At 40.0% G+C, this 12,946-nt stretch overlaps 1 protein-coding gene across 5 annotated transcripts in view; it reads left to right on the forward strand.

Moving 5' to 3' along the window:
- The window catches only part of fam184ab (family with sequence similarity 184 member Ab), a 144,826-nt gene that overhangs the window by 49,451 nt on the left and 82,429 nt on the right, over positions 1 to 12,946 (forward strand). For 3 of the 5 annotated variants that reach the window (XM_046061143.1, XM_046061144.1, XM_046061147.1), the window contains exons 2-6: positions 2,948 to 3,085; positions 4,336 to 4,494; positions 7,868 to 8,107; positions 8,423 to 8,506; positions 9,403 to 9,654. In XM_046061143.1, coding sequence (XP_045917099.1) covers positions 2,948 to 3,085; positions 4,336 to 4,494; positions 7,868 to 8,107; positions 8,423 to 8,506; positions 9,403 to 9,654 — 873 coding nt within the window. The remainder of the gene's footprint in view (positions 1 to 2,947; positions 3,086 to 4,335; positions 4,495 to 7,867; positions 8,108 to 8,422; positions 8,507 to 9,402; positions 9,655 to 12,946) is intronic. The other 2 variants (XM_046061145.1, XM_046061146.1) reach the window with 1 other exon arrangement.

Genomic DNA, 12,946 nt, shown 5'->3' on the forward strand with positions numbered 1-12,946 from the left:
CCCCTTCCCCCTCTGACACACTGCCCCCCCCCCCCCCGACCCCTCACCTGCACTCAAGATCTGTGAAGAGACGTGAGCCACCTCTTCCAAAGGCAGAAGATCAGGAAGGCTACTGGCCCAGACGGTGTGTCTCCATCCTGCCTGAAAATCTGTGCATACCAGCTGGCCCCCATCTTCACACAGATCTTCAACAAATCACTGGAGCTGTGTGAAGTTCCCTCCTGCTTCAAACGCTCCACAGTCATCCCGGTCCCCCAAAAATCCTCCATCTCTGGACTAAATGACTACAGGCCTGTCGCCCTGACATCTGTAGTCATGAAGTACTTTGAAAGACTGGTGTTGGCCCACCTGAAGGACATTACAGGCCCCTTGTTGTTCCCCCTGCAGTTTGCCTGCAGGGCTAACAGGTCAGTGGATGATGTCAACTTGGGTCTGCATTACATCCTGCAACACCTCGACTCTCCACGGACATATGCTAGGATCCTGTTCGTGGACTTCAGCTCGGCGTTCAACACAATCATCCCGGACATCCTCAGCACCAAACTCACCCAGCTCACTGTGCCAGCCTCCACATGTCAGTGGATCACAGACTTCCTGACTGACAGGAGTCTGCGGGTGAGACTTCAGATTTGGTGTTGGCATTTGACGTGTTCACATGTTGTATGCTGGCACTGTGTCTCCTCGACCCGGCTCAACAAACCGTGCTATGTTAAGTCTTCATCAGTCTCCGAAACATCTTCACACCTGAACCTGGCTCACAATATTTCTTCAACATATGGTGATGATCATATTCACATTAAGAGGTCAATACAATCAAATAAGTGAATAACTCCCATGACTGAATCCCGCTCTTGATTATAATCTTAAGTTGAATAAGTTTCTCTTATTAAGGAAAGCTCTGTGGCTGTCAGCAAAATCAGAATGAGTGTGTAGGGGGAATAAACAAATAGAAATTTAAAAAAAAACACCATCACTTGTCAAACTAAATCCTTTCATCTCTCAGCAAGGCATGGCAAGGCATAACAAGTAGATGCCATTGTTTCAAAGAAAGCTTTTGCCCTCCTTTTTCTTTCTGCTCTCCCTTTTCTAACTCTGTTGACGGACTTTGGTCCAAAGTCAACAAAGTCTTACCGCCGCTCAGTTCAATGTGCTGAATTATTGACTTGGTTTTTCAAAGAGGCAACACTTTGTTTCTCACTGCAGGGAGAGAAGCACGGGGAGGAGTGTCTCTTGGTTTTTCATGTGGAAATGTAAAACCCATTTCTGTGTTGCCCCCCTCCCCCACTCTCTCTTTCACTGCCTGTGAGCAGGGATCACTGTGCTGTCAGATTATGGCTCTCTGGATGGCTGCATGTATTTTTGGGATGGATTTAAAGGTCAATCTCATGCACAACAGTTTGCTTGTGTTATTTTTATCCCCAGCAATACAGGGCATCAACCATTTTTTAATTTATAACTGTGGGGCATCAATGATGCTTCTGAGCTGATACTGAAAACATCGAGGCATGCTGTGGATGCTTTTCTACAGTATATACTGAATGCAGCTGTATACCAGCTATACACAACAGCTTATTTATTGCCCATCTTTGCTCATTTGCAATGTATTAGAATTATAAACATTATAATACAGCAGTAATTTACATTTCTCTGCATGCTTCATGTCTTCATTTCATTTGATCTGTAAGCTGATTTGAAGAAAAAATTATAATGCATGATTAATGTAAAGCAGGGGTCGGCAAATAAGTCTGGCATCGGGCCAGTTTTTTTTTCAATTCAATAGATGGCGGGCCAGAACATTGGCAATTTATCATTTATAATCCATTTTTTATTGAACGCCCGTTTAGCTCAGTCAGTAGTGCGCAGGACTCCAGTTGGAAGGGTTGTTTGTTCAATCCCTACTTGCTGCTAGTATTATTTTTCTCATTTTTCAACAACTTGATTATGAAGAGATCGTTTTACATGTTCACAATTAAGCATGTGCAGGAGTGTGTGCGTTCCAGCAATTGGTCCATATCAACCTATGGATGCTTATTTTCATTTCCCTAGTATCTCCAGGCAGGGGAAATTCCTGCGTTTCTCATTCAGGGGAGTCCAATCTCACGTTTTCTGACGGGTTTTTCAGAGGTGTGTCAAGCAAGCCAGAGATTCTTTTGAATTTCCCTCAGAACTTTTGAAAGTAGAAGTTCTCAGTTAAACACAACATTTAACTACTGCTTCAAAGACGTTCTCGCACTTTTATTTTGTAGGCACAGTCACTTAAGAGGAAGTGATTATGTGAGTAACTTTTGCTGTCATGACTAAGATCTGTTTCAGCACCAGCCGCTAAAATGTTTTATTTTTGCTGCTATCAAAGTAATCGGGCCAGCTTTTGCCCGTGGGCCGCCTATTGCCGAATACTGATGTGAAAGTGTAAAAAGGATTATTATGATTTTCCTCTAAATATTGGGTAGGCCTCTTGTTAAAAATGACATCAATGAGTGAAATTGTCTTTGCACAAATGTAGCCATTTATTAAATAGCTGAGAAGTGTTTTTGGTGTATTATATTGCAAGTCTATTCTCAAGTCCTAACCCCATCTTAAGTACTATAAAGCTATTTCACATAAATAGAATTCATTATAGTTGGTTTTCAGTGAAGCTTTTCTGTCCTACTAAAAATAATTTTAAAGGTATTGATTGTTGGCAGCTCCATTCTAAAAAAGCCCCATCAGTATCATCTTCACGTTTCCATACTTTGCCATCATGCAATAATGTTCTGCAGATTCATTTGTAGTGTCCACTTTAATTGTGAAACAAAATACATCCAACACAGCAGTCCTAGCGTGGGCCATGTTGGCTGAACTCTAGCTATGAGAGCTGGAGTTGGTCTCCCGCCAGTTTTGATACTGTAATAACTCCTGATTATGGACACGTCTAACAGCTAATGGCTTTCTTTTCTCTCTGTTGCAGGTTATCTATGCACTGAACACAAAAAACGATGAACACGAGGCGGCCATTGCCACTCTGAAGGAAGCCCATGAAGAGGAGGTGCAGCAGATTCTGTCTGAGACCAGAGAGAAGATACTACAGGTTTATACACTTTTATCAGTAAGACACTGACGTCTTACTTTTAAAAGTTAATGTTCTTCAAGTTATATCATCTGCCCGAGTTTGACGAGAAATGTCACAACAGTTCTCTTTCTCTATGTGGATATACCGTTTAAATGTAAGACCATCGATGTCTGGTGACCTGAACATTTCGATCGAAGAGAGCTGACTTTTAGATATTTTAAGTGAAGCGAGAAAGCAGTTTTGTGGATGTAAATAAACCATTAATTAAAATAAGTAATTGAATCAATTGCTGCTTCTTGGGAGGAATAAGTAAATGCAAAGTATTACCTTTGGAATAATTAACAGCTCAGTGGTGATAAATAACCTTATCTGATTAAATAGATGAATAAGTGGATCGATGCTTTGCACTCTTTGGCATCTGTACGACGAGCAGGCTTTGATTTGTTTTTTGACTATTGATTTAAGACAGAATTTAAACAGCTGAAGTGACTCTTAAGAAATGGACTCTGCATTCAACCAGAGTCGTTTTTCAGGTCAGTCGGTCAAGATGAGACAGTCTCACTGTATATGTTACTCATATAACTGCTGTTAACTACTACACTATCAAATGACAGCTGATTGACATCAGAGTCAAAGAGATGAGATCACATTTAAAATGAGCTCATCAATATTTCATCAATTACACATTAAATATTTAGGTATATATGTCATCACTGCTTATGAGAATTACTTGCTTCCCCGACAGAAATGTGACTAACCTTGAACAGCCACACAGACAGACATTTACATGCTACACAGTCTGCCCGGAGGGGAAGGTTTAACGTTGTGCTTTGAATAAAATATAATGAATTGAACTGAATTGAATGTGCCAATTTAATGTTTTAATTTCCACTTTAATTTCAGTATCATAATGAGCTAAATCAATGCCAAATCTGAAGTCAGTGAGTCTATTAATAAATGCAATTTTAATTAAAGCTGAAATCCATGATGTTTAATCACTGTGGCCAAGGAGACTTTTATACTTTCTTCTTCTTCTATATTTTCTGTAGCTTATTTCTTATCAGAATAAATAAAAATGTGTATAGATGTTAATGAAGTTTGGTCAAGTTCTAAGGATTTTTTCACATTGCAACATTGAACACTATTGTATTTGTTGTGTATATTGTCCAAATGATGCAAATGAAACATTTTATTATAATATATATATATATATATATAATACTTTATATTATTAAATCAACAAATTCTGAGGATGTGCCTAACTGAGCCCTTCATGCTTGCTCCAGTACAAGAGTAAGATCAGCGATGAGATGGACCTGAAGAGGCGGATCCAGTCTCTGGAGGAGTCCATGGAGCTCCACGAGAGGATGAAGAGGCAGGCGCTGGCCGAGTTTGAGAGCTACCGTCAGAGGGTCGAGGACATGCAGCTTTGCACTGAGGCTCAGGTAGACAGAGGAATGATGTGGTGTGTGTGGTGGGAGGCAGCTGTGCCCAGCATGACGCTGCAGTCACAGCTGCAGGTAATCAGTACTAATGTCTGTTTCTGCCTCCAGTTGTGAGTCTGGAGACTCTCTTGTCCGTCAGCATCACCACTGCGTGTTTGTTTGGACATCTGACTTGCTGTGTAGTAGGAGTGATCAGGGCTCCTTTAGTCTCCATTTTCACTTGATATTTCAAGTGTTTTTTATAGGATGAAATCCAGATGTGATTTGATACACTTTTATTTGCATTTAGCCAAATATGTGTCTCCGTTGGCCAGATCACAATAGTTCTTTGCAAATTGCCAAAAAAAGTCATAAGAAGAATAACATGCAGTTTAGAGTTATAACAGTATAATTTAAGCTGCTGTAGCTAGCTAACAACTATCCATGAATAAAAACAATGTGGGTTATACCCACACAGATCATTCAGTGATTGCACTGATCAGGCATCCGATAAACGCCACAACAGTCGTTTTAATGAAACAGAAGAAACGACAAATAATTTCAGAGTAACTTAAGACTCCATAGTGGGGTGACCCTGTGAGTGGCTATTTCCACAGATCACTTATTAACATAGTTGGGTGGAGTAAACATTACATATGCTACACATATTACACCTTTTGAACATCTGGCTAGAATGTGAGTCAAACACCTTCCAAGAAGGTTTGAACAACTGAATTATAGTCCACCACAAATTCTTCTTAAATACATGACTAAGTGTAAACTAGTTTCTCTACCAGTTCTTTGTTATATGATTTTTTTTTTTATAGCATGCCCATGGAAAATACTTCCTATTCGTATGTCTCCATTAAAGTTTTATAGTAGGACACCTCAAAGTGATCTAATCTACAGTTTAACCACCATTCTAAATCTGTATTATTAACTGTTAACTATAGCAACACTACTAATTTGACTAAAAATAAACTTAAATTAATGCTGCAAGCAGCGTTGAGTGAGCCCTCGCCCCCTGCGTACCTCTTGTGCAGAGACAGCTGGGGCCTTTGCATTGCACGCCAACTGATACAACTCTGGCGTTAACAATGAACAAATCACACATGTGACGTGTCGAAAATATCTCACAATGATTGGTTGACGTTGAATTTTCAATTCAAAGTGGCTGATTTCTGGTTAGGTTTAAGGTATGGCTGTCAAAAAACAGCTTCCTGTTTCATGGCGAATAATTACTCACCAAGGCAACAACATTTGACAAGAACTTTGAGATGTATGTGGTCAACCTGCAAACTTCATTTCTCATGCCTCATTTATATGTGAAGCATATCAATTTTGTTATAAATATAAAGCTTGAAACATGTCCTTTCCAGATGCCAGTAAGTGGCGTTATGACTGGATATTAACATGTAAGTCTCTAAGAGGTTTACTAATTATGGAACAGATCTGACCATGTCTAGTCCATTTACATGCTACTTCCTTTTTTATGGCGAAACATCAATTCAATGCCACGCCATGAACATGCCGTTTGATCAATCAAAAAAAGCTTCACAATTTAACATTGCAAGGCTCCTAAGATTGCGCTGCCCACATTTTAAGTTGATCGGGTTAAAGCTCTCAGAGGAGTTCGTTAAGTACGGAGTGTGTAAACAGGTTGAAATTTTGTAAATAATTCAAAATGGCCGACTTCCTATTGAGCCAATTTTCCACAACCCAAACCATATCAGACAATAAAAAAAACCACTTTTGACGTGCATGGCAAGTCTCGTGAGGTAGAGCCAACTTGCGACCCCCAATCCCAAAAATGACATCAAATCGAAACATTACCAGTTCGAGTGTGACTGCAAAGTTTTATTGTTCTGAGCATCCTAAAGGCCTCAAACACCTGTTTAAAATATTGAAGATGAAGCTGTAATTTTGATCCCACCAAAATTCATGAAGATCAAAGAACGTAAACTTTTTCCAAAACATATTGTTTGTTTAAGGGCGCTATTGCTGGCTTCGCCCGACCCCAGTCACTACAGAACATTGCATGTGCAAATTTTCATGAATGTTCGATTATCCTAAGACCATGAAAAATAAATTTCCGAGGGAGAATAATAATAATTATAATCCTAGCAAAAACAATACACCGTTGGTGCCCTTGCACTTCCATGAATAGATAGATGGATGATGTTTGCATTATGTGGGGCTACCAGCAGAGTTTCAGGAGCAGGACCACACATTAATGACATCACTCCCAGCTTTCCATAAATACCCACACAACGCACTTCCTCTTCTTTGCTCTCGCATTCCGCACCCCTCCCGCCCACCCCTTTCTCTGTCCAGTCTCCTCATCTCCTTCCTCTACATAGGGTTATATGGGGGTTCGTCGTGCGTATCAATAAATCATTTAATCGTATCTGTTGATTGTGGTCCTTGCTAGTGAAATAGATTTATATACAAACGGTGGAGCAGCTTTGTGTTGAGGTATAAGGGAAGGGATGGAAAAACTACAGGATGGATGGGTTATTGAGTGAAACTCAAAGAAAGAACATGGAATCACACTAAGGCTCATGCAAAGGTGTGTTTGTACTAGTGTTGTCATACGAGTTTAGTACCTGGATGAATGCTACTGATTTATGTCACTGACCTTGATGTAAACCGTGAATAGCAGTAGCTGTCGATCACACCTTCCTCCTGCTCTGGTATCAGCATCTCTGAGGACAGTAGCTCTTAGCTCCCTCTGACTTCAGCTTGTGTGTCTGTAATTTAATATATAAATAAAAATAGCTTATATCTACTGTGTAATCCTCAAATTATTTCATTCCAGAGCTGGTTGAGGGCTCTGTGTTACACAAAAATCATCATTGGAGTGAACCTTTTGAGCTTGTGTTCAGGTACAAATTGCACCCAGTGCCGTAGTTAGTGCAATTCATTGAATGTGTAATTATGTGTTGCGTTAGTAAATGAAATGCTAATTTCAGACTGTGCAGCCAAATTAAATGAAAGGTGCATATCTGTTTATGTAATCTGGCCCTGAAAGATGTTTATTATTTACCACACCTACTTCAGGAGCAAATTTAGAGACCACCCCTTAAGTCATTGGTGTTGAATCTCAGAACCAATATGTACCTAGTTGATACTCATGATAACAAAATGCTATAGAAATGCTATATGATGTTTTTCTTACTGTTCAGATGGTGGGTTTCTATTTAGTGTGTTTGCTGGTTTTCAGTGCTAATTTAGAGCTGTCTGGTTAGCATCCAGAAGGTCAAATTCCCGCAAGCCAGTACATACCAAGCTGGCTTAAAGCTGTTTAAAAAGTTTACCATGGTGCGAGAAGCCTACAAACCCAAATATTAATCCTCCTGTTAGCTCAGTCTTTAATTTCTGTCTTCCTTGGCAGCACACGCAGCGTGTGGTGTCCATGTCGAGGGAGGTGGAGGAGATGCGACGGTCCTTTGAGGAGAAGCTGCGTACGTTCAGCCAGGCCCAGACCCAGTTTGAGCAGGAGAAGAGGGCTGCGCTGGAGGAGCTGAAGGCCCAGCACAGACAGGAGATCCAAGAGCTCCTGCGCAGCCACCAGAGTCAGAACGCAAACTACAGTAAAGACCAGGAGAAACTGGGACAGCTCCATAAAGCCGAGGTAACACACTAACTACTGCAAAAGTAGAGCAGCTCCTGAAAGCCAAAGCAACAAACTAAATCACTACAGGGAAGACCAGAAGAAAGTGGGACAGCAGTGAGCAGTATGTTATTAACTGTTTGTGTAGAAATCAGTGAATTAACCTGCTACATCAACTCTAGAGCACAGCAGCTCAAACTTGTTCTATATGTAAGGTCCCTGCCGTTATACCAGAGCAGTGTGGGCTAAAGCTAAACACATGTATAAGTAGTTTTATCTCTGTTCCAAATCACTACGGTAGCCTTCTTTTTTCTGAGAGCTGTCCTTCTTGTGCAGGTGGATTCTCTGACGGAGCGGGTGGAGGAGCTCAAACAGGACAAGAAGAGACTGGTGGAGGAGTACGAGGCCAAACTCAGCAAGGTACCGCACTGTTGCCACTATAGAGGACATTTGCTGCTTGCAACCTTGTAGTCTAAACAGGTATATTTTACAAAGAAAGTACATATATGTATAAACTAAATAAATGCATGATGGTGGAGTCAGTCCTGCACAGTATCAGATGATAAACTTCAGCAAATATGCATCTATTTATGCAAATTACATTTATATTATATTGAGAGGAGAGAAACTTGGGCTGCTAACCTCAAGCTTCACATTATGCTCCTGTTTTTTCTGAATTTGAACATTCCATGTAATCATTTTGTAGCTCAACAAATTGTCCAAAGATTGAAAGGGTATAGTAATGCTGTCATGGCACTGTACAGATCTCATCTGGAATTACTTGAACCTGAATAGTTTTAACATAACAACAAAAAAACACTCCAAGATGTTGCTAAAAGTAGAAGAGACTCTGCTAAACCTTCTTGAATGAGTAATGGTTAAAAAAGAACAATAATGACCTGATTTGTTGGCGCTATTATGCTGACCTTGCTGAAAGTGAAGGCTGTGATGCAAAAGCAGAAAGGCACAATTTAAGTACTGCATTTAGAAGCTATTAATTTCAATAAAAACATCCTCACTGACAGTGAACACTTTCAGCCAAATAATTTTGGCTTCAACTTTCACTTGCGTTGACTATTTTAGCATGAGATTGCATTTTGATGAGAAAGCTTGTCTTGTGTGTGAAAATGTTTTCCAATTGCAGTCCCCACTTTTAGAAAGAAAAAAAGAGGGAAGAATAAACGTCAGCAAAGAAGTAAAATAAAGCAACGTGTCCATGCTGGAGGCTTGTTGCTTTATGTTTTATACTTTCATTTACCTGTTTGGATGAAGTTGTTTTTTCACAGTGATAGACACGCCAGTCTGTCTGTCCCCAGGCTCAGGCCTTTTATGAACGTGAGCTGGAAGCCATGAAGAGAACTCAGCAGCTGACTGCCGACAACCTGTTGGCATGGAAACGCACCGAGGCCGATCTGCGCCGGGAATTTCAGACTCAAGAGGCGGCACTCCAGAAAACACTTGGAAAACTGAGGGCCGAGTTGGCCAGGGTAACAGATGAAGCTCGGGAAAACCGGGAGAAGTCCCACAAGCTTCAGGCGTCACTCACCGCCGCTGATAGCACCGTCAAGGTGAGTGTGAACCCCAAACAGTGGATTCAAACACATCACCATCTTTGGAGTCTTAAGGCTTTTGCTGTAACTACACTATAAAGACTATACAGGACAGGGATGGTGAAACCAGAACACCCTGTGATAACTGGTCATATTCTGATGCAGATTTTATAGACAGCCTACAAAATGAGTCCTCTGTAATAAGTGATAAAATGGGTGTATTAAATAAAATGGGTAGATGAGAGAAATTCTGGTGTTGATACGTCACAGATTAAATTACAAAGAGTGGATGTTCATCAAACTTGTCTATTACCGACATTAACCACTTACACTTTGAGTATGCTTTAATGGCTTTATTAAGCTATAAACATTTTAGTTTCAACCAGTTGTTTATCGCCTTTTTCTGTTGGTTATATGCATTACAGAAACATTTTTATTGTGTAAAATCTTTATTAAAGAAGTACTTGCAGTATGTCAACTTTATGATCATTGTTAATTATTATTAATTAACTCAGCCTTCTGTGCCACCTGCATGTTGGTATTCCATGAAGTTTCCAAGTAATTTGTCCCAAATCTTTGACTGTTTTAGTATCTTTTTTGGACCAATTTAGCAGGATATCATTTCCCTGCACCATGCTGTGTTCATTTCCTAAATAGATCTGTTTGAAATTCTGCTTTCTGAGATCTGTAAGGTCTTTGGAGTAGACTCACATGATTAGCTCCACCGTTAAAAATAAAGTTGACATGTGCTCTAGGGGAATTGGTTAAGTAGGTCTGTTTTGTTGTTATGCTGTGCTCTGAAGTTTCGGCGAAATTATCGCTGATTGCACAGAAGACAAGAAGGGGTCCCCCCTTCTCAGTGTTACTGATAATATGATCAAGGTCAGCAGTGGTTAGTGTGCCTGGAGTTAACAATTTCATCAGTTAGCAGAGCAATTAACTGTAACCCAGATAAAGAAACAAAAACAGAGCAACAGAGCAGAGAGCTTGAAACCAACTTCCCTTGACTTGATTCTCTGATTTGATTTGATATTCAAGACAGATATCAGAACGTAAAAACAATTTGATCCTGATCTCTTTTAGTCTTTCATACAGTTCATAGCTGAGGTGTTGTATTGTTGCTAAGGCAATAATCTCTTAATAACAGCCCGAGTCTATTGAACATATCTCTTAATCCTTCAACTCCTGCGGTGAGTTCATTGTTGAGAGATAATAGATTTTAATTTAACCTTAACAAGCTCACAGCAGATGTTTTAATCTTTGGCTCAATCATGACAATACTCATGTGCCATTATTCCTCTTGCATTTAGTAACCAGCAGAATTACATTTTTAAACTCACAAAATGCACCAAATCAAATGTTCCCTTGTCTCAAGAGGCTTAATTACTGTACCAGCACACTACATGGGTAGAAATGGTGGCATCAAATATCGACTTAACACCAGTAAAAAGCCCTTGGTTGGTGTCAGGATGCTACTGCTTCTTGCTTCAGTGCTCTCCTTTAGCTTATGATTTAGTAGGCAAATCTCCAGAGAAATGCAAGCAAATGATCGCTTGGAGTAACTTAGACAGACATAATTAATGGCTTACTGTTCACAAGCTTCTGTAGGAATATGCAAGTCAAAATGTACAAATTATTTCCCAACTGAAATACTCCACTGAAGCTCTGTTAAATTGCTCCTGTCACTGTATCTGGACTAAATACTACACTCTCAGGTTAAGCCTATCCGGACTGGTTGGTGGAAGCTTTTATCGAGATAAAACAATGAACCATCTAAAGCACAGTTATCAAGGGCTTTTTTTATTTAAATGGAAATGCAGAATTCAACCATGTCCAATAAGGATGATTGACAGAAGAGAGGCTCTGTGTGTGAGCATGTGTGGGTGATTTTTTTAATGAGGGGTGAATCAGAGGTAATGACTAAATGTCAGCAATGGGGTTTCTCTTTTAGCCCAGATCAATCATCAGGGATACGATTAATTAAACTATTCTGACCCCTCCTCCAGCCTCAGACATACACACACAAGTTTGTACACTGTACTTGTGGGGACCCCCATTGAGAGAATATGTTCCCTAGCTGCAGCTGAAAATACTTCCAACGAATGTATTCCTGTTTGAGTAACGTTTTACTAAAAAACACAGAGCCCTTTTTTAAAAAATCAAAGTATTTATTTGTACTCTAATAGACATTTACCTGACGCTTTTATCCAAAGCAACTTAGAATTGCTACATGTGTCAGAGGTTGCATGCCTCTGGAGCAACGAGGGGTTAAGTGTCTTGCACAGGGACACAATGGTGGATGGGTCGCAGTGGGGAGTTGAACCTGGGTCTCTCATATCAAAGGCATAGTCTTATCCATGGCACCATCACCACCCTTCTCCTGAAGAAGTAAGGATTGAACAAAACATACCCATTTAATTGTAACTCTAATTGTGAAGACACTCAATGACATTATGATAACTTTAACCATTACAATGACGTAGATGTTTAATTAAACTTCCAAAAAAATCTTCACTTTTCAATATTGTTTGTAAATCCTCCCTCAAGATGGGGACGGACAGTCCTCACATAGACAGACAAGAACACATGTTTATACACTGGACACGCGAGGACCCTCGCTGATATAATCTTAAAAGAGACCTATTATACTGCATTTCCAGTTCTATATCTTATCCTGTATGGCAGCTTTGCATGATTCAAAGTTCAAAGAAATCATTTTCTATCTTATACTGGCCCTTCATGTAGGGCTTCATTACAGCCTCTGTCTGAAACAAGCTGGAGATGCTCCTGTCTCTTTAACCCCCCCACCTCTCAAAGCCTACTGTCTTCTGATTGGCCAAGGTACAGGCAGACTGAGCGTAGCTGTGCGGAGCAAATTACCATATATGGGATACCGGCTCCATGTAGATCCGTGTTTGTTGGTAGAAAAAGCTGTTGAAAACAGGACGTTCAGAACAGGAGGAAATCTGATGTTTTGGCTCACAGGGGTTTCTTTAAAATACTTTTATCTCATTATTTGCAGCTTTGGCCATGTTTAACATGAACATCCAACATTGTAACATTTAAGATAAGTCATAAAATATGGAAAAGCATAATAGGTCTCCTTTAACCTTTATTAACAATTATACGCTTAACCCCAACCCTGACCCTGACTTTAATCTAGTTATTACCATAACCCTAAAGTCAAATCTTAATGCTCCAACAAAAAAAATGGTAACCCTTCAGGTCTTAAACCCAAATTGGACCTCACAAAGATGTACAAGACAGACAGAACACACACACACACACACACACACACACACACAACACG

This window comes from Micropterus dolomieu, linkage group LG10, assembly GCF_021292245.1.
Source record: "Micropterus dolomieu isolate WLL.071019.BEF.003 ecotype Adirondacks linkage group LG10, ASM2129224v1, whole genome shotgun sequence".
NCBI classification, from domain to species: Eukaryota; Metazoa; Chordata; class Actinopteri; order Centrarchiformes; family Centrarchidae; genus Micropterus; species Micropterus dolomieu.